Source organism: Daphnia magna, linkage group LG2 (genome assembly GCF_020631705.1).
Source record: "Daphnia magna isolate NIES linkage group LG2, ASM2063170v1.1, whole genome shotgun sequence".
Classification (NCBI taxonomy): domain Eukaryota; kingdom Metazoa; phylum Arthropoda; class Branchiopoda; order Diplostraca; family Daphniidae; genus Daphnia; species Daphnia magna.
The window spans coordinates 14,043,580-14,068,913 of NC_059183.1; the positions used below are offsets into that span (position 1 = coordinate 14,043,580).

General features: G+C 40.0%; 1 protein-coding gene across 7 annotated transcripts; it reads left to right on the forward strand.

Annotated features, from left to right (window-relative positions):
• The first annotated feature begins 339 nt into the window (after positions 1–339).
• Positions 340–24,640, forward strand: LOC116916797 (matrix metalloproteinase-16-like). 7 transcript variants are annotated; one of them, XR_006643278.1, is made up of 19 exons: positions 340–480; positions 546–682; positions 740–799; positions 874–951; positions 2,047–2,239; positions 5,691–5,820; positions 6,633–6,740; positions 7,439–7,607; positions 8,071–8,207; positions 8,320–8,468; positions 8,624–8,813; positions 8,908–9,044; positions 9,126–9,267; positions 9,340–9,521; positions 10,717–10,873; positions 12,966–19,609; positions 19,707–19,859; positions 19,941–23,660; positions 23,809–24,640. XR_006643278.1 is itself a non-coding variant. In XM_045169381.1 (12 exons), the coding sequence occupies exons 1-12, from the start codon at positions 5,328–5,330 to the stop codon at positions 12,766–12,768; spliced, it is 1,686 nt and encodes a 561-aa protein (XP_045025316.1). In that variant the 5' UTR covers positions 5,078–5,327; the 3' UTR covers positions 12,769–12,958. The 7 variants fall into 7 exon arrangements, 1 of the variants encoding a protein (XP_045025316.1); XR_006643277.1 differs by lacking the exons at positions 340–480; positions 546–682; positions 740–799; positions 874–951; positions 2,047–2,239 and adding an exon at positions 5,088–5,459 and having other exon boundaries at positions 19,941–20,567; positions 20,627–20,720; positions 20,780–23,660; XR_006643275.1 differs by lacking the exons at positions 340–480; positions 546–682; positions 740–799; positions 874–951; positions 2,047–2,239 and adding an exon at positions 5,088–5,459 and having other exon boundaries at positions 19,941–23,433; positions 23,489–23,660.
• The last annotated feature ends 694 nt before the right edge of the window (positions 24,641–25,334 follow it).

Here is a 25,334-nt window from a genome sequence, read left to right on the forward strand (position 1 = left end):
CCATTCTCCATACTTAAACTTAACTATGTTTTTGCATATTATCTACAGGCGAAATTTTAGGGTTGTGGAACGAAACATTTTTGTTTTTGTTTTTGTCGTTTGTATCCTTTCCCCTTTATGCAAAATAATTTTCTTCCCCCAACCCCCCAAAAAATCTGGCGCCTCCAACTCCAAGTGGCGGGAAATGTTTTGTACCGCTGCAATTTTTGCAGAGGGTTGTTTTCTAACCCCATCCCCTCTCTCGCTTGCTAAACAAAAGGAATTAGTGCTACTGTAATGGTATCCACCATAGACAAAAATTGCAGCGGCAATAAAAATTTGGCGCCACGTGCAGCAGTCCTATTTTTGTGAGGAGCCATTCGCTTAATAGCAGTACGTGGGTGACAAGCGTGTGATGTATGTCGACAAATTGTTCCCACAGATTTTAGACAGACTTCCACTAGAATTACGTTATCTAAATCTATTAGTTCTGTGGTTAAGGTATTTAATTTAAATGGTTTTCAATTGCGCTAAAGTTAACAGATTGTTTTACTTGACTCTTGCAGGTCCCCGTAACAGTTCATCAAAGTATCTTGAAGTTGAATTAGACTTGTGCATTCATATCATGTGGCAGGTGATCAGCGATAATCTCTTACTCAACAGCTTGTACCACGAAACCAGAACGTACGGCACGTCCTCAAAAGTAATCCAATATTTCCACATCCTGTTTACAATAAAATTTTCTATGCAATCATTGTAGGTTACACTTAAGGGCATTTGTGAACATCAATCCAATGGACTTGGCGCTGTAATTCAAAGGGTAAAGCAAAGTTTGCGTCACCTTAAATTAAGTTTTACTGCTAGTCTATTCTTGTGCAAATTATTACTACTTAGGTAAATAACCAGCCTCCATTCTTTTCAGCACCAAATTCTAATCCTGGCATGGAAAAATGAGCAATCCAAATGTTTCTGGTAAGTCCAATTCTTTCTGTGCAGTATGTTCTATCTGTCTATTCAGCTATGTCAATTTTTGTGTGGTACTGGTTATGATACTACTACTACATAGTACTTGTAATAAGTCTAAAATAAGTGTAGAATTACTGTTGATTGGGTAGCAGTACACTAGGCTTATGGCTTAAAATGTTATTGTGTGTGTCATGTTTAGAAAAAGAATTGCGGGTTTCGAATTGGATCATGGTTCGATTATTTGCTGCTTTAGAGCCTCCAACCAACAACCTACGGGCTTTCACATTCTCTAACTAAGTTGACGGGGTCGATTTTTACGTTGTGAACAGTATTAGCCTACAGATCGAGCAGGGTCTATAATGTGTAGTTTTGTAAATGTCATACGTGTACATTTAACTAATTGTGCATTTATAGTTAGGCATTTCACCAGAAGCATTTTTTTCATTATGGCTGTAGATGAAATGTTGTAGAGTGACTGGTGTGGAGATGTTTATTGTTCCGTTGCGATGAATATGTTTAATTTTCCGCTCTGATGTAGAAGAATACGAGATGAGGTGAAGGTGATGCATACAATTAGTCAGCGGGGAGTGAGTTTGAAAGAGGGCAAGGGGTGGGAGTGACGTTGAAGGAGGTGAAGGGGTAGGAGGGAGGGTAATGAGAGGAGCATTTGGTGGGCAGTGAGTCAGAGGGGAGGGAGTAGAAATTGGAAGGAAATTGGAATCGAACACGGTACAACAAATTAGAAGTTAAGGGCTCAAGTGATTGCTTCTTAACCTTTCGGTACTTGTTTTTCGCATCTATTTAATTGGACAGTTCTGATAAGTGTAAATATTTTGAACGTAGACAATTTTATTGTTGCTTCGCATCCAAACGAAGGGCTGATTTAAGTTCCATGATTGCTACTTTTTTTTATTCCCCAACCTTTAGCTTTGAGGGTCAACATTAGGATTGGGTTGAATGACACTTATACAACTACTGGGCAGTTCAATGTCTTTATCCGTATGATTACAGGGAATTTGTGGGATAGTAACAAGCTATAATGTTAAATATCGTTTGGCTATAGCTTTACTTCTAATGAATTCTGTTTTCTTTTCCTCACAGATCCATTCTACGAGGTTCGCTGAATCGCCGGTTAGCTGACAAAATGGAGACGAAGTCAAGCTGCTTGAACGTATGGAAATTCTCTCAGAGCGGCTTTTTTCCCTACGAGTGTCAGTCTACATCGTCAAATTCACAAGAACAGCTGCAATGAAGCTGGAGCAACTCTGTAGCATGCGTCCACTTCGAAAGCAAGGTCAGTGCAGAAACTGCATAGATAATAAACGGGGATGCCATGTGTGATGTGTTTCAACACGGTGGCCTGTTTAAATAGGTATTAGTTGCGACAGAAAGGTTTGGTATCGTATCAGGCTAGTCCGATATTGCTACGCTCAGCAACCGTATGTCGATGAGGATTTTGGCCATTTTTCTTTTACCATTAATTTTTTTAATATTTATCCACGTCAAATTCCTTTTATATCGTGTTTTCTTGTTTAACACAAGCGAACGTTGTGGCGGTGTCGATATATCGCGTCTAATAAAACAGATAGAGAGGATGAGTAACTGCCTTGTAATCAAGCTAGGAGTTAATTTAGTTAATAGTTTGTAAATGGATTTTCAACGTAAATTTTTTTTTCCCGTCGGAATTTTTTTTTTCTATTTTCAAATTTCCTATCCGTGAGAAGAATAACGAAGTTTGTATTACTTTGTAGCACGGTCACAAGATGGCCGTGAGTTTGTGACCAGCGGGTAGGTATTTCTTTTGCCAGCAAGGTATTTTAAACCGCAATCTGCTTGCTGCATACGCGTCATCACCAACGTACAAAGCAATGAATAACATTAACCAGAGATTTAGCACTAAGCATTCGAATACTGTCCTTATTCTTATTTACTCTAAATTTCGTGGAATTTCTACACAGTCGTCAGTACATCAGCGGTCATAAATCCAACGTTATGCGAATTTCCTCAGCCAAATTGTCGCAGTTTTGACCAAGTTTTACTTCCTCAACTTGGTTATCTGTTATGGTTATTTGTATCCCTTTTCGCGTTCAAGAAGCTTGTTATACGGCGTTCTGTTTGGGTTGATTAGGCAATGTGACTGGTTAATTTAAATCCCACTTCCTTGGGGTAGAGACAGTTTGCTAAGCTAATAGAATTGGTTTGTCGCTAAGGCTGTTCTTCTTTAAATATTTATTAAACTAAAACTGGTTATTTAATATCGTTTAATGCAATAATATGATGTGTAAATTCAACTAGCTTGTGAAGGATAGTTTCACATGCAAACTGACCTACTGACGCTGTCCTAATTTTATTAAGAAAAGATTTTTTAATTTGTTCAAAAATGACTAATGCGATAAGTTTACAACTGTCTTAATTTGTCTTGCGCATCAGTCATGGCTAAGTCTTGTAAGTAATTCACTGTAATGTAAGCCACTACCATTCACGAAATCACGAGTGATTCATCGGGCTGCCATTTTACTGGGTATGGTTGACAGCTGGAATTCCCGTTTTTTGACAGACGGAAGTTGGTATGGCGTGCATTTGGTTGAGTTGACTCGCAAACCCCATGTTAACAGAATCAATCTTGAAAATCTTCTCTGGACCCTCCCCGAATCGTTCACACTTGAACCGCCACAAGTCCCGGAAGTATGTTAATTCATAATATTTAAAAAAGGAAAACCGCGACATGGACAAATAAAAAGTGAAAACCAAAACACCAAACTTTTCAAACACATTTGGAATTTTTTATGAATGATAGTAAAAAAAAAAAAAAAATGTAATAGGGAAATTTTAACGTGTAAAAATTTAATCGAAAATGAACGTCCGTTACAGATTTAAATAGCTTTATCACTGCGGTAACTCGTGTGAGCGTTAGGGATTAATGTCTTGACATAAATTTGCTCACGAATTGCGAAGGTCATTTAAAAATCGTATGCGTATTACGTGGGTTTTGAATTTTTCGATGACGACATCTTTCAACACAAACTCACGAAGAAAATATGCGCCGGCTCATTATACTGGAAGAATGGACACTGCCAGTGGGTGTGTGAACAAAGAGTCGAGCAACGTTTGCTTTCTCTCTTGGCGTGACTCAGACTAGGACTTTTGCTTGACTTAATCGCTCTGGCCAAGTCTTTTAACGTTCTCTATAGAGTCCGCTAGTGTCGCTATCAAATAGATTCCAAGAAAAATGAATTTTATTGACTACCTTTTTTAAAAAAGAAAACCCGTTCCAAATGACTTCCGTTCGTTTCTTTACACACGTCGTCCCGCGTTTTCTTCGCATTGGCAAACAACACGTTTCCGAGTATTGGACGAGACGAAAAATTAATGCCGGAACAACACATTTATTCTGTTTTTCTCACGGGCCGAAATTCACTTGCTCGGGAGAATACACCGCAAAAAAAAAATCAAGGTTGAAATTCGTCGAATTATTTTTTATTTTCCTTTATTAGATTCCTAGTAATTGAATAGGCTTAATGGCACATTATTTTTTACTGGGCACTAAAATTTAAATAGCTTCTTGAAAGAAGTTATTGGCAAAGCGAAACGTTTCAATTGAAATGTGGTGATCAAGTTCAAGGATTTTGACGGTCAATGGCTAGTGAACGCAAACACGCCCACGAATATTCGTCGAAGCAGAATTCCTGCCGGATGTCCTCCTCGAAAAAAAAAAACCGGAAGAAGAAACTCGTATTCTCTTTTCTTTAATAATTTTTCGAGTGCGGATGAACTAAGATCGAGGTCAAACGTTGACACAAAGGGAAGCTGCAGTTTCCTGGTGAAGATTTGCTTTCCTCGAGAATGACTTGAAGCAAAAGAAAAATTACAAATTCCGTAATACTAGCCCGAAACTCCGCCTTCTTCCGTAGACCGAACGATGAGTCACGCCGAAATTCCGCTCTCTCAAAACACGTTCGAGCGGGACGCTGAAGGAATCTCCCAAGCTTTTTTTTTTTTTTTTGCGATGACTAAGGCCCTCTGGCGGTTCAAGACTCCGTTAGCGTTCCGGTCTTTGCGGCTGGCGTTTCCGAGTCACGTGACTTGTCGTGAAAGCGTGCATACACGAGAAAGCCCCTCCCATAAATTTTCGGGTTCCCGCGCACTGCAATCGTATATAAGTAATCATCCGACGGGTTGACGGAGCCGGACTCATTCATTTCTCTGCTACCGACCAATATCCATTGCACTTCCCTTCACGTTTTTTTTTTCATCTTCTTTTCCCCTTTTGTTCGTTTCGAATTTTGAACGACATAAACATCCATCCCCCATGTGCGACATACATCGGCGAGAGATTCGTTTTTATTACTACACGAGTGCCGTCTAGGAGTAGTTTTCGATTGATGTACATTGTGATATTAAACTTTGTTTGGTGCTCTACAAAAATGTTGCGCTTCGTATCGTTGTTGTGCGTCGTGTTATTGGCGATAAATCATCTCGACGCCGCTCCAGTCTCCACCGACACCCAAGCCATGGTATTTTTTATTTATTTATTTTTTAAAGATATTACGTTGTACGATTCTGACAACTATTTTTAGATTGTTGTTGGTGAATTTTTAGTATCGAATTTTTTGTCTTTTATTAGAGCGTTAGAGTGGGAGAATAGGATTTTTATGTTGTCGCGGTGACCCAGTTCTCCGCAATGATAACAAAAACGAAAGTGAATCACATTTGATTGTTTCTTTCTTTCTTTCTTGTGTCGCTAGATGTACCTAGCCAGGTTCGGCTACCTAGATCCGGCGTTGCAGAACCCGTCTTCCGGTGCTCTGATCTCAGGCGAATCTGTCCGTCGTGCCATCATCGATTTCCAGTCTTTTGCCGGACTGAAACAAACAGGTACAAATGAATATAACGATTTTTTAAAAATCATTTTTGCTTAATAATGGCTGACATTTGCATAATCATTACGGATCCCCTTTTTGTTTTACTCCCACAAAAAATAACCAGATTTCAAGTTGCGTAGCGCTGCGTTTCGTTTATGTCTGGCAGCGTGACCGGATATTTCGGTAAATCAGGTCCTAAAAGAAAAAGTCTTTTGTTAGTTGGTGGGTCTCCCCCACTGTTCAAAACCTCGGATTTACGTAAAGCGCACCATGCGCGGATACAAGAGGGCGTTGCGAGTTGTGTACCAGTCCCGAACATCAAGCCCCGGATGTGTCCGCCGTTCCTCTCTGTGATGGAATTTGGCCTGCGGGGCATTTCTATCACCCACCATCCCTTTTTTTTTCTGTGTTTAATTCTTCCTTTTCTCCAGCTTTTTTTTTTTTACTAAATCATGATCAGCTGATTCAGCACAGGTGAATGTAAATGGCCGTCCTTTAATTTTCACGTCTGAAAATCTGGTTGAAAGCAGTTGAACTGCGTTCATTTCTCTCTTCTCTGTTGACAATCGTTTACGTAAAATCCGTGGGACACGCGTTCAAATAAGGAGTTGCAAAACATAATTCTCGCCGTAATAAGAGATAACGAATGCGTTGAATTCGCTGGTTTATCAAACCCACATCCGTGTCGAGATAAAATCATTAGCTCTTTCCTGTTTTATACCGGCTCGAGTTCAACGTCTTAAATATGACATCATTTATTTGACTTTTTCTAAGCAATGACTATTTTATAGCACTCAATAAAAATAATATCTATGTTAATTACAGGTATTTTAGACCCGGAGACATCGACGTGGATGAGTAAACCGCGTTGCGGCGTTCGGGATCGTGTGGGGACCGGTTATTCGGCTCGCCGTAAGCGCTACGCTCTTCAAGGTATTTCGTTTTAACTTTATTGAATAAATAAAAGTGACGCTCACTTGTTATCTGGTGACTTAAAAAAAAAACAAAAAAACCTTGGGTCAGTTTTTGATTACGGTTAACCTTGAAGAAAAGATTGTCGTGCAGTGTGAAGTCGTCGGGAAGCGTTTGGTTCACTCTCTCCGGCACACTAGTGACAATATTTGTACACCTGTGCGATAGTTGTCTAACCTTTGTGTTTGATTGCGCTTAAGGCATAGAGAGAGAGAGAAAGCTTTTACTCAAACAGACTTTCACTTTCACTCTGGGAAGTTAAAAAAATAAATAAATAAATGGTGAACAAATTAGGGTCAGTCGGTTGCCTATTGTGACGACACACAACGTTCAATTGCTTTCCACGCCGCATTTATTTACATGTCAAGCAAAGATTTAAATCTTTTGTTTTTTTCGGTTTCTCTACTCGAAAGAAAAATAAAGGGCCGGCATTTGAATATCGTTTTGCCTTCGATGCGATTTTGAACGGTGTGTTAAAAAAACAAAAAACAATGGCTACTTTAAGTCATCCGCACGCGTTTCGAATATAATCAGTTTAAGAATTTCTTTTCTCCTATTTTGACTGTGTACGAATTAATACCGGTCAATGGTGTGGTGGGTGTGTTTAATGGCTTTTCCTCGGAATGAATATTTAAATTGCCTGTTTTGCATTCACGCAGGGAGCCGTTGGCGTGTAAAACAATTGACGTACAGCATTACGAAATACCCGTCGGCTCTTAAGACTGCCGACGTGGATCGCGAACTTGCCAAAGCTTTCCAGGTTTGGGAGGACGTGACCGAATTGACCTTCGTCCACCTGAAGACTGGCAAAGTTCACATCGAAATCCGGTAAGATGACGCAACTTGTAATTTGTTTCCCCCCCCCCCTCCTCTCTGACAGGTATTCAACAATTGTATTCACGAAGATAAATCTCTTCTTTTCTGTGGCAACTGGCAAAAATTAGTAAGAGCCAAAAACCATCCTTGAATTTTTGGTTTTGTTTCGTTTGGCATTGCTCGCTGATCTTTTTTTCCCCTTCAATGCTTCAATGCAACGCGAATTTTTGAATGCCTTCTGATGGATAACAGTATGTTGGCGTCATTCTAGACGCGTCATTCTGTAGCCCGCCGCATTGTTGTTTTGTTCCAGACAATAGCCGGTAGTCTTTTCTAAAGGCCATTGTTAGTCCAAGTCGGTTGTAGCAATGGCGTAATTATTATTATATATATACTGTATATATATATATTTTTTAAATTCTGATTTACCCAAAAGTAAGAGTTTTTGTTGAAAACAAATTTTTCGTGTTTATAGTTTTGAGTCAGGAGAACACGGAGATGGTGACGCCTTTGACGGACCTGGTGGAACGTTGGCTCACGCTTACTTTCCCATTTACGGAGGCGATGCTCATTTTGATGAATCCGAAACGTGGACCATCAACTCTTACAAAGGTAAATATTATTCTATGCATTTCAAGTGTTTTACAAATAAATTTCTCTCGTGTACGTGTTTCCATCATTTTCTAAATTTTATTTTTTTTTAACGTTTGGCCGTTACGCACAGGAACGAATTTGTTCCAGGTGGCTGCCCATGAATTCGGCCACTCGTTGGGACTCTCACACTCTGACGTCCGGACTGCTCTTATGGCGCCTTTCTACCGTGGTTACGAATCGAGTTTCAAACTGGACAATGACGACGTCGTAGCCATCCAGGTAAATTTATAACAATTGCAAATCTTTCCACTAGATGGCGTTGAACGTTTGATTTCGGGCTTACCCGTTCAAAAAAGCAAATCAGCCTTTTCTTTTGTGATAAAAAGACATCCTTCCAACATTTCTTGATTTTCTCTATCTTTTCAATCGTTAAGCAACTTTATGGCAAGAAAAAGAATGTGGCTGTGACCACAGAAACCAGTTTCCGACCCTTCCCGGGTAGGGCGACGACACCGTCGGTGACCTTCGACGATGGCAACCGAGGCAACAGCGAGCTGTGCGGAAGTGATGGAAAAGTCGACACCATATTCACGGGTCCCGATAACAAAGCTTACGTTTTCAAAGGTTTGAATGACTATTTGCATTAATTTACATGTGCGACGTGTCCCATTCTTATTCGATTATTAACGGCTGATGTCAATGGACGTATTTGCAACAGGCGAAAAATATTGGAAATTGGAAGCCGAGTCTGTAGCTCCTGGTTATCCGCGTAGCATCCGGGCTGATTGGGAGGGCTTGCCCGGCAATATCGATGCCGCCTTTACATGGACAAATGGCCGGACCTATTTTTTCAAGGTATTTCTAACACCTGTGTGTCCAATAAATGCGATTCATTCGCGCAACTCTAAAAATGTGAAACATTTGACAAAACAAAAGGGTTCGAGGTATTGGCGCTATACGAATTTCCAATTGGACGCCGACTATCCAAAAGATTTATCCGAAGGATTCGCTGGCGTGCCGGCCAATATCGACACGGCGCTCGTATGGAGCGGCAACGGCAAAATCTATTTCTTTAAAGGTAAACACAGACGTAACTTTTTATTTATTTTTTCAACTTTATTGATCGATAAAAATTGGATTTTTGTAATAGGAAGCCAATATTGGCGGTTCGACCCACTTCAGAAGCCGCCCATCAAGTCTACGTACCCGAAAGACATCTCCAATTGGGAAGGTCTACCCAACTCGTTGGACGCCGCATTCCAGTTCACTAACGGCTACAGTTACTTTTTCAAAAACGGCCAATACTGGCGGTTCAACGACCGCAGTTTCAAGGTAATTAAAACTGAGAGTGGAAGGGGGAAAAAAAAAAAAAAAATTCCTGTCCAAATATTGTGCCTCGCATTGTTGGCCGAGAAGGTCCAAGTCCAAACATGGGCTATGTTTGCACGCAACTATCATAGCGTCATAATAAGTCTTCGGGTTTAATTGGATCATTCTGAAAAAAGAAAGAAAAAAGATGAGGGTTGGAATAATTAGATGACGGTAGCCTTTGATAACTGGCCGGGGAGTGTACGTGCCCGTTTTGTTAATAGGATCGAGTAATTCTATACAACATTCAAATCATCTGTCGGTTATGTACATTACGTTCGCGTATGTACCAATCAAGTTTCTAGTCAACCCAAACGAACGTATATCAAAACAAACGTTCTGCCGCATGTCTGAGGTTCTTCTAAAGAAAATCAGAACGTTTTTTTTTTCTCTAACGCCAATCTCACGGCAATGAAGAAGTTATTTATCTCCTGATTTTTCTCTAAATGTTTTGTCCTATTTTTTTTTTTTTTTCTTTTTCGTGTTCCGTGCCGGTATAAATGCGGTCTCAATGAGGCATTTTGAAATACTGTCTGGCTAGGGAAAATGGGATCATTTCGATGCCGTACATAAACAGCAGCATCAGGCGTTTCCCTGTTTGACATTTCAAAAACATTCCCCCATCAAAAAATGGATTTTTTTTTTTTCTCTTCTAAAACGTGCGGGTGAGAAACCCAACATCTGCAGCCTGCACTGAGTAATATGCGGGTAGTGTGCACTATATTGAACTCTGCGTCGTTGGATCCGCCGTTTATCGATCACGAAAATGAAAATCCCTCAGTCTATACATCGGTGGGACTAACAAAAATAACGAAGAAAAAAAGAAATATATATATTTCTTTTCGACATGGCATCCCCGCCGATCGCCTAGATAATTCTGCCTATTTTGCATTGGAAATGATTTGCCGATGGGCGTGTGCCAGTCACTATTGCATCGTTATTTTTCCGCTAAGGCTGCAGTTATTGACACTCACGCCGACAAAACCAAAAATCGTTTTGAATCTCAACGAATGACGTTGCAAGAATAGCTGACCTTTTTCATGTTTTAACGATGGCCACAGAAAATAGTTTATTTCTAAGTTTTTTTTTATTTTTTTAAATTAAAATCCCGTAACCAAAAATTCATGTTTTTTTTGTTTTTTTCTGATAATTTCAAAAGGTGGACGAAGGCCAGCCAGGTTATCCACGACCGGTTGGTAAATGGTGGTTTGGATGTGACGAAATCAATTTCAAAACAGCCAGCAGGCCAGGAGGCTCCAAACTGGGTGTTGAAAGACCCCACGCCAACGACCGTCAGGCTGATCTGCTCGATGCTGGTAAGTCCAACTTCCCCAACTCAAATTTTACTATCCCGAGGTATGACATGCAGGGTAAAACGATGCTATACAACATCGTTAACAGTTAACTGCTAGTATTACATTCTTTGACGGGTTATTCTCGGTTTTCTACAAGCTAAACGAAATCGCTTTTCACTACATTTTTCCACAAATAAAGTCAATTGTGGATTGAATAGCAATGGCTTCCACTCACACAGCTGTTCGCTTAAACATGTATGGCTTTTTTTTTTTTAATGGCTACAGAGGTTGTTTTTACTTTACAAGCACCAACAATTTGAATTGCGCGCTTTTTTCTAACAGTTTCCGCTTTTTCTTAAAAAACTATTTACACACTAACGCTAAATGAATGAAATCAAGCGGTTGGTACCGCATTAGGTAAAACAAATCACACTCACACGCACAGACGTTCGGATTTCTCTTTTGTGTTTGTCCGTTCACGGGTCAATTGGCGTTGTTGTCTCTGTTTTGTTGGTGCATGATTGTCAAGCCGTGTCATAACACTCGTTTGGTTAGAAAAAGGGAAGACCAGAGAAAACAAGGGCCTCGTTAAACTTACGGTACCCTCTCATCAACGCTAGATTTAACTTGCACAACTTCATATTTTTTTGTGTTTTGTTCCATCTCCTTTCTCCTTCAATGCGGAATGAACTGAAGCGGTGGGGTTATAGCGCACGTACTTGTCGATCATTTTGCGCTAATGATGCACGGAAGTATAGCCATAGGATTATCAATTTTTTTGTTTGTAACAGACATCAAAGTTAAACTTTTTTTTGCGTTTGACAGAGGAAGGAGGGGATTGAACAAAAGTTTTAACGCATCAAATCATTGATATGAAGCAATGATTTGATGATTTTTTGAAATCTTTAATCCAACAAAGTGCTCCGATGGCCTACTTTTTTTTTTTCTCTCTTTATCCTTATTCCGCTTCTTAGTCGCAGGCAAAGAAAGGAACGGAAATAATCTCGTAGAATTTTCAAGATTGGATGTCGCGTGGAACATGGAAAAGCGCACTGCTCTTATACTTTTTTTTATTTTATTTTTTTATTCCCCCCTTGTGTGTGACGTCATCACACGGATAGACTGGCGATGGTAAAAGTGAAGCAAATAATCCGATATCGATTTATATATTATATACACAGCGTAAATAGATAGGCGCACTCCCCCACCGTTTTTATGCGACAATATACAAACCGGATAAACAGACGCGTTTTCATTTCTATTGCGCACTTTCACTTGTCGCGAAAGCTCCTTCCCCTATTTTTTTCGTTCACCCCCGTATATCTCTACAGCACAGTCACGGAAAGAAGAATCACGATAACTTGGATTGAATTCTTACCACGCCAGTGAATTCAAATTCGATCGCTTTACACATCCAGAGCACAGAGACAATTTCATTTTTGTCCTTTTTTTTTTCTGGTCCCTTTGAATTTAAGAAGAAAAAAAAAATCGTTTATTCAAATTTGAAAGTAATAGACAAAAAAAAAAAAAGAATGAAGACAGAATAATCGTAAACGCTTATTCGAGTTTGACAAATTGAATTTTTTTTTGTCTGCTCTGGCGAGGGCTATTTGTGTCAAGTGAAATTTAAAAAAAAAATCGGACAGCGTCTTTTATATGGAAAAGTTGAGGTCCATCAGGCAAACTTTGCTCGCGGCTCAACTTTTTGTTCTATTCCGCACGATTGAATATATTCTTGCACATCATATCTCAGTTTTTTTTTTAAGAATAAATATCCAAAGTTTCTATCGACGTACCAGCAAGGGAATCACCATCTATTTTGAATCGTTTTTTCTTTTTTATTAAACAAAAAAAAAAACGCAGACTACCGAGACGAAGAACAGCCTGCAGATGGTGGCGCCTGGGCCGAAGCTTGACAATCATCAACAGCAATCGAGACATACAATTAATTAAAGACTATATACCTTCTCGCTCTACAACACGAGAGGAAACCTTCCGTCACATTCAGACACACAAACACACACACACACAAATACATGCGGGGCTTTTTTTTTAATATTTAAAAAAGGAAAAGAAAAAATCCAACACACCTTCATCAAATTGCTATTAAAAGGTCTGACCCAACCGGATAACGACGTTGACAACTCGGTGGGCCAGGTGGCGACAACTTTACTGCTAACGGATTCATTCCAGACGGCCGCCAGTGACGCCACCACTTTATCTCTCAGCAACTTGATTCTATTCCATTTGCTGGCGTTCATCATTCAACGGATAACTCATCAATAATAAAGCAGTTTCAGTTTGCGTGCCTCTTGTGTCTCCCCGCATCAAGTTTTGCGTTAGCGTATGAATACAAAAGCCAAACCGATAGCGCTGCACACATCTACAGACTGGGTTGTGTGCGCTGTCTAAACAGAGGCGATAGAAGAGATGAACTGTCTCTTGTGTTTTGCTGCTTGTGTATATTGAATGATGCGTATTGTGTGTCTATTTTAGGGACCAGTGCTACACACACAGACGCTTGATCTAGCGAGTGTCTGTCCGCATTACGATTGTTCTCTCATAAATGATCGATCGACTACTGGTCCCTTTATTTTTTGTTTCGCCCGCTCACCCCTTACAGTACCCATTGAGCATGTGTGAGTGTGTGTGTGTGTGTGTATACGTCTTGTGTTTTTGTTTGGGGTAGTTGCTTTCATTTTTTTGCCTCTTGTGTGCCCCGCGCACTTGTATCTCGAATGTATTGTGTATAGAACTGTATAGAACGTCTGCACGAATGATTGAGCATCTCCATTTACACGGCTGTCTCGCCACTGCAGTGCGCAATCCTTTAAAAGTTAAGTGAGGTACATTAGGAGCACTAGAGAAAAACAGGGTTAGAGCGCGTGAATTGTGTAATTGTGTCGATGATCTAATATTTTTGACCCATAAAAGAACTCTAGTTGTTTGTTATGACGGCGCCATTTTCATAAATAGGTTTTTCTTTTTTTCAATTGAGTGTATCTGTATGCCATAAAGAAATTGAACGACTGCCCTTTTATCAAAGTCATACATGTTGTTGGGTCCGTGTGGTTTGAATGTTGCGCCGGAAGTTTCGGATGAAATGTAGTCTCGTTTGTATTTCCGTTCTTCTCTTTCTTTTTCTTTTCAATTTTTTTTTTCTTTTCTGTTAACAAAAAGAGAGAAAAAGAAAAAAAAAAAGGTCGCAATGGATTCATTGAGTTGGAATCCGTCGCTTGTAACCGTGACGATGATGATGTCATACGAAAAATACATGAAAAGAACGAATATTTATGCATTCAACTACATCACATACACTATGCGCGCGTGTATATATAGTAGTATACACACAGTCTATCAAAAGCATTCACCCTGAACAACAACAGCCCCCTCCCCCCTCCTACCAGAAGGGACTTAAAAAAAAAAGAAGAGAATCAAGAGTTTTGTCTATTGATTGCGGTGTGACGGTGACAGATGCACACAGCATCGCCCCCCTTCTCTTGTACATATATTTCCTGATGCTCTCTCTGAAAAAGAAAAAAAGAGAACCCTCTACTTATTCAATTCGTCGTCTTTCTACCCTCCTCCCCCAACTGGCATCTCGAATGTTTTGAAAAAAAAAAAGGATTTATATCGTCAGCCGAGCATCACATACTGTTGTGCCCATTAGTCTGGTAGTGTGTGTGTGTGTGTGCATACTCAAAGTCATCCATCTGTCTATTATTTTACGAGAAAAGATAGCAAAGGCAGCGCATAAATCAGTGTACGGTCCAGAAGCTTTGATTCACGAAGCAAATCGTGATTAAAACGCAGCAATTTGCCATCGGATATACACCAGCCTTGCAGTCCAGTGTTTTTATCGACGGATGTTTCTCAAGAGGCCGAGCCCGGATGCAATCGGCCGACACTGAGCTGGAATTAATTGACATTGGGCCCTGCTCAGCTATTCCACTGTCCTTGGCAGTGATACGGTCGAATTGCACTTTGCCTATAGGAGCTGCTAGCAACGTCGAAAAAGAAAAAGGACCCAAATGAAAAAGAGGAAATAGACGATCGGATTTAAAATCCTTTTGCTGTTTGGAGAACTGCTAGAAATGTAATATTAGGAAAGAGATCAACTATCATCGTATAAAAGGGCCAAAAAGTCTTTGCACAGTCTCTCGTTTGCACATCAGCCCTTCTCCAACAAGGAAAAACAACTTGAGCTTTAACTCGTCCGGAATGTACGAGGCGCCTTAACAAACAACTTCCCATTTTTCTTTTTTCTTCTTCTCCCGTTTGTATATACATATATATATATATAGAACGCGAACCAATAGAGCCTTTCTCTTGGTATGCTATATTATCAACTGTAGTGCCAGTTGCTTTTATAGCAATATTCTTTTTCTTGGACGGGCCGGAAAACAGCCATCAAGGACTTGAAAGAAAGAAAAATGATTTGCCAAACATCGGACGGGCGGCAACATGTGAGCAGCACTCTCTCTCTCTTTGATGGATCAATATTGATACAGTCGTATACGTTATATTATTGTTCGGTTGATGTGCATAGACTGTGTTGTGTATACATAAGAAGAAAGGAGAACAAAAAAAGGGGGGTGGGGGAAAGAGTGGCGTATATAAAACACGATATGATCCATCAACAGCAGCCTTATATCAAACAGCTCTCTTAGCACCACTTTGAAGAGAACGAAGCTGCTGTTGACACTTGGTGACTTTCACTACACCGTGGCTACCCTCTTGTATTTGAATATTTCATCAGTGTATGCATAAGATTTCACTATTTTTCATGCCCCTCCCCCCACTTTTTTTTTTCTTCTTCTTCGTGTACAGAATATTTGTTCGTGACGTGCGTGATTTTTTCTATCAATATTTGAAAGGACAATCCCTTGTAGATCCGTCTGGGCTTGCCCTCTTTTTAAGAAAGGAACAGCCATGATAAACATAAGGATGGACCTATCATGTACCCCCCGACACTTTTACGCAATAACACTTGACAAAATAGTCTGGCTCACATTTTCTCTTTTTTTTTCTTTTATTATTATTATTATTCATTTTTTTTTTCCCGGATCACGTGTTGAACAGTTTTCAAGAAGCGCGATATTTTCAACGATTCATTCGAGTCAATAAACAATCGGGTCGAGCTGTGTGTACCTTTCTCTCTTTGAATCTTTCAGACGTTATTCGCTTTTTCCAAGAAATGTTTCCCATTTCTTTTCGTTTGTTGGCTTTAAATTTCTTATTGCAAAAATGTGAGACGTATTAAAAACAACTGGGGCGGACCCAATTTCTCCGAGACCCCTCCAGTCATTAAAAACAAAAAAAGACACGATGGAACTGGAGGCGTTTCACGATTTATGGCACCAATATATTCAAAAAGAAAAGATCCGGGTTTGTTTTTTTTTCTCTGTTTTTTTCGCAAATCTGTAGTCACTGTTAGCTATGCTATAAATATACACATGTACAAGGCATATCACGGTATATACGATAGCTTAAAAAAGGATATTATATTCAGAGAGTAACCGACGAACAAGATCGGCACAGAACGAGATTGGGCTCGGGCTAAAAGAGCGGCGCAAGGAGGGCGGGTCGACGGCCGTAGCACACAATCCCCTTGATATTCGCAGTCGTCATTACTTATTCTGTCCGCCGGCCGCTTTGTACACACAAGCTTTTACTTGTAACAAGACGGACACGAGTGAATTCAATTAGAAGGAAAAGAGATCCGGCTACTCTATATAGAGCGGAGCAAGGCTAACCCCGTTTTCCATTATCATTGAAAGTGAGGAATACATTACATGGTCTTGTAACGACATAAATGCGTAAATAAATAGGGCACACACACACACACAACATACACGCGCCCGCTCGCCTTATTCTCTTGTTTGGTCGCTTATAATGTGAACGCAATCCATCTGTGCTGCCAACTTCCCTTCTTCCGTCTCCCTATTTTTTTTCTTCTTCTTCTTTTCGTTTTGTCTGCCACCCCCCCCCTTACTACTACCATACAGACACAGGATTGCAATCCAAGTTGGTGTTGACCCGAACTTTTTTTTCTTTCGATCTATCCGGCTGGCAGTCTGTTCCGCACCCCCCCCCCACGCCTTTTTCCCACCTCCGCAAAAGTCTCAGCCACATATGTTGTTTTTATATAGCGTGATGTTGGATCATCATTTATATGAACCCTCTCTCCGTTTTGTCCACCCCTCCCAACGCATATCGCTGAATAGACATAATGGCTGATTCATCAGCTGTGATAATCCCACTGGCCTTAAAAGCTCCGCCCTAACGGATCCATCGTTTATTGGTGCTGTTTTGTCTGCGTGTCAATAATTAGGGCTGATCCTCTACATCCCCCCACCCCCTCCCGTCTGTCGTCAGAATTCATCCGAGCATTTAAACACAATAAATGTTGATTGCAATTCAGCGATGCTTTAATCGCAAACGAAGGCCGGAATAAAGACGAGGAAGAAACTTGTTCTTATATTTTACATTCGAGATAATAGACGTTAATGTACACAGAGCCTAATAAAAGTTAAAAAAAAAAATAAATAAAACTTTTTTTGTGTAACCCGAGTTGATTGACTCGTTTCAGTTTGACTTGTTTAACACTAAGCGCACCCGGCACATGTATAGAGACATCACGACGCTTTTGGGCCCCCCCCCCCCCTCAGAAAGTTCACTTTGACAAGTCTTGTTATACGACGATGCTGACTCGAGGGAGGTCTGATTATGCAAATTGTTTCTTATACGCAAAAAAAAAAGAAAGGAAACTTTTGTTGAACTTTTTGGAAAAAGAAGGGCATGCCGGGCGAATGGGGTCGGCCATCAAGTCGGCGGTAGAACACGGCTTAATCAAGTCACATTCGTCACGAAGGTCAGGAAGTTGTCGCCCACTTTGCCTTTCCCCCTTTTATTTTTCTTTTCAATCCCTTCCTATTTTATTCACGTCTACTAGATATAGTCAATCTGCGGCCACCCTCCCCTTTCGATTTTTAAATATTCTATCCGCGCTGGTGATTTAAAACGAAGGGCGGGATTCAATCATTCAAAATGGCCCACACCCTGCGCCATTGGAACAGGGCGATGAACTCTTTGGCTGCGAGGGCCTCCTCTAAAATGTATACTGCCGTGCGTCTGTCTTCTGATGAATAGAATCTTCAATAAGATGCTAATATTACGAATATAAGGCAGATCCCAACAATTTAGTGGGGAACTGCCCTTTGAATCGATCGAGCCTTTAAAGACTAGAGTTATATACAGCGCGCCAATATAATACGCGTTTGAACCATTGGATGCTATCCTCAATTGTCAATCTTTGCATGTGAAAGAAATTCTTTATGTTCCCCCCCTTTTTTTTTGTTCAGACATTTGTCGGGGAAAGACGTCTCTGTTACTGCGGTTGGTATTTAAAAAAGAAAAGGGCAAATGTCTTTACGGGAAAGAAAAAGCCGTGCACGTCGAGAAAAGAATTGAATTTTGAAATGTTGGGGGCCAAATAATAATAAAAAAAAAAAGGACCTGTCTTTCGGTTGAATTGCAACACAAAATTCGATAGCTGTCTTGTATGTGTATAGAAATGACGCATTCCTTCGATTTAAAAAAAAAAAGTGATGCCCAAATTGAAAGGCAGCTTGATGGGACTTTTATAGGAACCCGAGCGGAAACAAGAAGATTACAACAAAAAAAAAAGGGGGGGGGGAGAAAGAAATCAATGTGTGAATGTTATATGTATTTTTTTAAAAAAAGGGTAGGCAACATCCAATTATATTGGACTGCTCTATTGGTTTCCGGCAGGCGTTCAAATCATTTGATTCCCACTTTGATTCACATTTCAATTGGTAGGCTGTCAACCGTCTCTTCAAAGGCGTTTTTTTCTTTTTCTTTATGCCATTCTTTTTTTTTTTTTATTGCTGCTTTAACCTATAAAGAGGTTACACTGTGTTGTATAAATGTCTATATTACAAGTAACGTGACGCCAATCAACTTTAATCTATACACAAAAATACAACAGAAAAAAAGAGATCCATAGCCTATACTCGTCATGTCCGCACAGTTCATCGAAGAACGTCCTAATTGGATGGGATATCGAGTTCGACGGAAAAGAGGAAGACTGCGCGGACGTTGCCGAAAACAAGGGCGAGACAAACAACAATTTGTTTTCACAGTTATTGCTGATTGTGCACTGTATACTGTGTACTTGAGGATCCATGTTGTTTGTTGTCTTTAGCTCTCCCCCCTCACGTCCCAGATTCATCTTGTTATAGTAACTAACGTCGAAAGGCGACACCCAGTCGTCAAAGGGTCGGCAAATTTAGCTCATCAAAAGTGCCAAGATTTCAACAAAAATCAATAAAGGCTCCGATATACGATTGAATGAGACGCCATCACTTTCTATGGCTAAAAACATATACACGCGTGTGTTGTTTGATTCAATATTTTCGTCGAGCATTTCGAATTGATTGAATAATTGAATTTGTTTCAATGCTCACAATTGGACTATGTCTGTGACATGTAATGCATCCAGCCTCGCTGTTTACGGTTTTAGAAGCATCTCGTTGTTTGACAAACGCAGTCAGCACACAGCCATGATAAAGTGAAGCGAAAAGACGTGCGTAATGTTTCCGGTGACTGATTCTTCGACCCGAACGTGATTTCATCACAATTCGTCCAGTCGTCAGAGTGTGCTGTGTGTGTGTGCACGTTGTACATAAAGAGCTAATTAAATAGAGTTGCATTTGACGTATATAGGACTTTACGGTACATACATCTTGAAATGTCACCCCCCCCCCCGCCTCCTTCCATCTTATTTTGCTGTTGCCTCTTTTCACAAAATAATGTCAAACTTTCATTACAGTGAGAGGTTTGCTAGAAAATTAACGCGCCTCTTCAAGCAAAAATTGACTTCAAACGACAGGCAAAAAGTCGTCCCGCGTTACAAGTGCGTGTCATTTTTTTGTCTTTTTCTTTCTTAGTACATCACCCCAGATGATGCCTGACGTATACGTAGGTAAAAGTTACATTTCACGACGTAGTCTATGTGGATAGTTTACCGACCCAAAAGTTTAAAACTCGTGCACATTTTCAACAGGTTCTCTCTAGTTTGGCTATATACATACACGATGGGCTCTAACGTATTTACGTTAGCAGCAGGTTCACTCAACTGTGATGTTCTTGATTGGCTGATTTGCGAAAATGGAAACGTTTAGCAGAGGTTATTCGCAATGTGGTACAGGCTAGCATTTGCAACGATGCAATTATTATAGCGAATTGTGAAGGCTCCTCGTTATCTTGATTATTAAATGGCCTTTACGATGTTTAGATGTTTCATTCTAGTTAAGAATTTTGTATATACGAGTGTCTGTGCTGTGGTTCGAAAAGGTATCAGCTCTTTCGGGTTGGTGGTATAATTCCTCGACTGATGCCACGAGAGCGCCCCACACTGCACCGGTAAAATTAAAATTGATCTATTTTGTAATCAATAAAATGACGAAAGGTATAAGAAAGAGAGGAACTGATAAGAGTTGCATAACCAACGCAATCAAAGGATTTCCCAAATTTTCGTGAGAAAATTTTAATTAGTTGTCAAAGTAAAACGTGAAAAGAACACTGGAAATGCGGGTACCTCCTGTACTACTGACTATCTAAATTTCGTATAGCGTAACCAGAAGAAAAAAATTAAGCAAGAAAAGAAGGTTATAGTGACTTGTAACAAAAGGTAATATGGCTTAATAACAAACAGACAAAGAAAAACAAACAAATCTTTATTTTTATTAGTTCTTCTGGTTGGAACGCTTGCGAAATTTGAATAAAAAAACCGTCAGCTGTACGTTGAACAATAGAAACAGAATCGTATGTTTCCGGACTTGATGTAAATATTGTTATATACCTTACCCACCTTATTATATACGTAAACGGTCGGATCATTAGCCGTTCCGGCTTGTTCACGTAAACTCTTCCGTTTGCTGGTTGGTGTGGAAATGTTTACATTTTGGGGACACACCCAGTTGATTCGCACACATTGGATCCTTGCCAATAAACGATGAACCAACGTCGCTTTCTAATAGTAACGCAACAACATTAGAATATAGAACACCGACTGATTTTTTCAACGCTGTGGGAAACACGAACGGTAAAATTCTTTCAAAATAGAAATTCTTTTTGCTTTCAGCAAAAGAAATTGGCAAACGTTTTTTCTTGAAATGATTGTATAAATCGTTGACGACATGCACGACCGAATTGTTTATCTCGTTCTCCAGGCTAACAGGTGGTTTGTCCAAGTTTACAAGCACACCACGGAATTGGGGTTGTATATACATTTTCATTTCTATGTCAAAATGAAATAAGATGACAATTGAAGAAAAACGTTGTTTCAACCGTGGAAGCAGATAAAAGACTCGGACTTTATCGCTTCATTTCAATAGCAGTAATCTTATCTTGTTACAGCAAAAAAACTGGAACAACACAAAAATGTTTTCAGTTGCCGAGGGGCAACGTGCATTTCAATACGGTACCATCCCGGACGTTTTCGGATAAGATTTATGCGGAACGCTTTTGTATGTAGATAAGCTTTGTGTACATCAATGTGAAATAAGACACCTTACAAGTGTTGTATTACTAGCCCCATACGCATCGAGATTTAAGAGAAAGAGCCAGGAAAGCATAAAGGTCGGTTGCAGATTACGCATAAACCAATTGCATAACGATCGGATATTTTCCAAATGAGCTGAGAAATTAGAAATCTGCAACAAGGACGTTATGTGGCGAGTCATTTCGCAATGTGACGCGTATTACATGCAAACATTTGTAAATGGCTTCCCTTTTCGGAAATGTTAATGGTAATCGCCTGTTGGGGCCAACCATTTTTGCTTAGCGATTAGACATCCAGGTAAAACACCGTCCCCCGTTTTCAACGTGCCACGAATAATTTGCCTGTTTTGATAATTGATGCAATTCGATATTTTGATTAGCATGCGTTTATTTACTAAACTAAATTTTAATCGCATTGTCACGTCTTTGTCCGCCATCATTAGTAGTCCAGCGACCAAACTAAATCACCATGCGTTTTTGTTTAAGAAACGGCTCATTAAGATTAATACAGTGGTAGCTGCATTAGTTTTCATCTGGCCACTGTATAAAAGAAAAGGAAAAAAAAATAAAACCGTGAAGCCGGTTGTCAAGGTGACCTAGATTCTTTATAGTGGTCCACACAATCGCTGATCAGCATATGTTGTTTTCGAATACCCAAACAACCACGAAACAGCAGCAGTGCATCAACAAACATTGTGAAGAACAGCTCAAACTTATACTAAATCTTTGCAATTATCGGGCCTTTTAGATCTCTAATGCGCCTATATAAAGTCCCCTCCCCAGAAAAATGCGTCAGCTTCAACTACATGCTAAAGTCTATCTAAAGCTCTCACATTAACAATAAGCTTCAGCATTTTCTCCCTGCATCTGTGAGCTACAGCCACGATCGAAAAGCAAAGGACCTCTTTATCAAAAAAGATCACGTACAAAAGATATTTTTTGTTTCCAAATTCATAAGAAAACTACAAGCTGATGGTGTGCATATACACATCTATATAGTACTTTGCACTTGTGAAGGATATACAGCCGAAACGCTTCCTTTGAAAAAAAACAACAGTCAGCGTGTGTGTCCTCACGTGCGCATCGTGCATATAGAAAAGCGCTTCAACGTCTAATTAATTCCCAAAAGAGGGCTTATGTATATACGAGTTATTATTTGCCAGCCAAGTTGGGCAAGAAACATCCAAGGATTCTTCTCTGTGTGTACATGTGCCCGCACTAGAAATCAGAAGGGGGTCGTTGATGTCTCTGGGGTTCAAACATGCATATAGTCTCTTGCCAATAATCCACCAGCAACAGTTTGATACAAGTGTAAATCAAGCCTGATTATCCTTTGTATATACGTAATTAAAAACGGATAGCATGTCATTCAACTGTACGAAGACTATATAGGCTTATATACGAGTTTGATTAACAAAACTGACAAATCCTCTCTACGAGTAATCCTGTTGTCTTACCGCATAATCGTACGTGTAAGCGTTAATAAGAATACAGGCCTCCATTTGTTTTTCATTAAAGACATTGTAAATCATAGCCAACGCGAAAGACCCGCTCTGATTATTGCGTATATCAGCCGGTGATGACCATAGAGACTGCAACGCCAAGTAATGAATAATTAGTCCCGTTTCCCCCAAGAATCTTGATTGCTTGTGACGAGCAAGGTTGGAGGAGGGGGGTGGGGGGACAATGTTTTTATTTCGTCCATGTGTTGGCTATAGTTCACCGAGTTGAGGACACATTTTGGCTTGTAAGCTTCGTACATGAAGCGAGACTTGGGGCAACTCCAGATAGAACTTCCGTTTTCCTCCTTCCGGCCATGATTTTCCAGTACGGACCACATTATCGTTTTGGACGACGTATTAAGCCATAGACGCTGTGAAGTATCAGCTTCTGAATATGTTCGTTCTTCAAATTATCGACTTTTGGTTGGCTGTAAAACTTCAAGAAAGAAATCGACATTTACTTCTTCTTTTAACGTCGTCTGCACAATTTTGGTAATTGGCCATCGTTCAGGTCAGTCGATCGTTTAATATTGAAATTTTGTTACAGTATTTACCATTAGAAGTCGACGTGCCATCACAAACGATGAATCGATTTATTTTGACGAAATACATCAAATGCCATCCTTTTTGGCATGGTATAATGACCCTTTGTTATTCAGGTCGGTACCAGGACATCACATTTAGATTCATGAAAAATCTACACACATAAGTTGATTATGGTAATACAATGCTTTCTGGAATACAATTTAAAAAATAATAACGAAACAGAAAAAAATTCTCCTGAACTAGGATGCCGCCAATTTCATCATCTCGCATATTTTTGTCTTCTTTCTTTTCTCTCTCTTCTTTTTTTCATTTCATTTTTAGCCATTTTCTTTTTCCAACACATGACGTAAGCGCCAGCGCAGACGACGTTTGCATTTCCCACCAGGCGCCGCCACTGTCACCCCAACCTCTAGGCATTGTTCTGGTCGAGGCGCCCAACTTCGGCGGGCATTCCATAGTTGGACGGCAGAGGGTCAACAACACGCGTTGCAACTGCTCCATCAGTCTTATATTCCCCCCATCGTGGTTTTTCTCAAAAAAACAAAATACTCTTGTCTTTTCACAGCACTAGACAAGTCGAAACTTGCTGTTCAAGTGCACGTGTGTTTTTTATAATTTCCTTCGACTGTGGTTTTCGATTCATCATTTCGTTTTCTCGAGGTCGTGTGTGTGTGCGACAAGAGTGAAAGTGTGAATCACCAGTAGTTACGAACAAAACGAAAGTCCAATTGTGTGGTCACCAGGGGAGAAAGGTACTTTCAGTGCTAAACATTTCGTTATCAGCCATAACGAAAAAAACAAACTCGAAACGACTGAAACTTCATCAACAATCACCTGGCTCGAAGCGTTTTGAAGAGGGAAAAAAAAAACAAAAAACACGTTAAAGGAAATTATGATATCGTTTTTGTGGTGAGTGAGTGTACGACAAGTCGTTTGGGAAGTTATTATTACTATTCCCCCTGCACTCCCCCCCCCGCCAACCGTTACTTTATTGTGTTTTTCTTGGCCCGGAAGGTGTGTTTCTTTCTTATTGCTCAAACGACAACAACAAACAGCGAGAAAAGAAGAAAATCTTGTTTTGTTGTTACTCTTCACCAAAAACTCCAGTGTGGGTCTGTGTGTGTTGGCCGAGAGCCCTGGATCATCGCTCACGGTCAGTATAAATCCATTTCTCATTTTCTATAATATTATTCTTTCGATTGTTTCCACCGAAACTTTTTCGTACCTACCACGTTCACAATGATGGATGAGATTTGTTTTTTTGTTTGTTCGATTCCGCCCTTCCTGTGAAATCCGCCAACAATTCAAGGCTAATGAACCGGTCTCTTTTATTTCAACTGAACCAGGAACCGATAGACGTCGCCATTTAAAATGTAAATTTTTGTTTCTTTAATTCAGTCCTCGCACGATTTTCTAAATGTCCCTGAATTGATCTGATTTTCTTATCGGTAAAAAACAAACAAAAAAATGATCGTACCGGCGTGACAAATGAGTTGCACCAGTTGTTGTGCCATTTTTGTTGTTTTTTTATAAATACGAGAACGATGTGGGCGGGCGAATGGGAAAGCCCGGCACCAAACGATGCGAAGGATTTCCGTCTTTCTCTCGTGTTGAATGAACAGCATTCCCCTCCTTTTCGATTGGCGTTGCTCCCATGTTTTATGAGCCGTACTGGAATTGATGCATCCGAATTCAGAAAACGTTTGTCGTCTGCCACGTCGAAAAGAAAAGAAAGGGCTATAACTTTAAAGAAGAAAAAAAATGACTTGATCTCCATATTGTACGTGCGAACTCTATTGTCTGCTCTGACCGTCGTACAAAATCCTTTACAAAGGCATTTCTTTCGT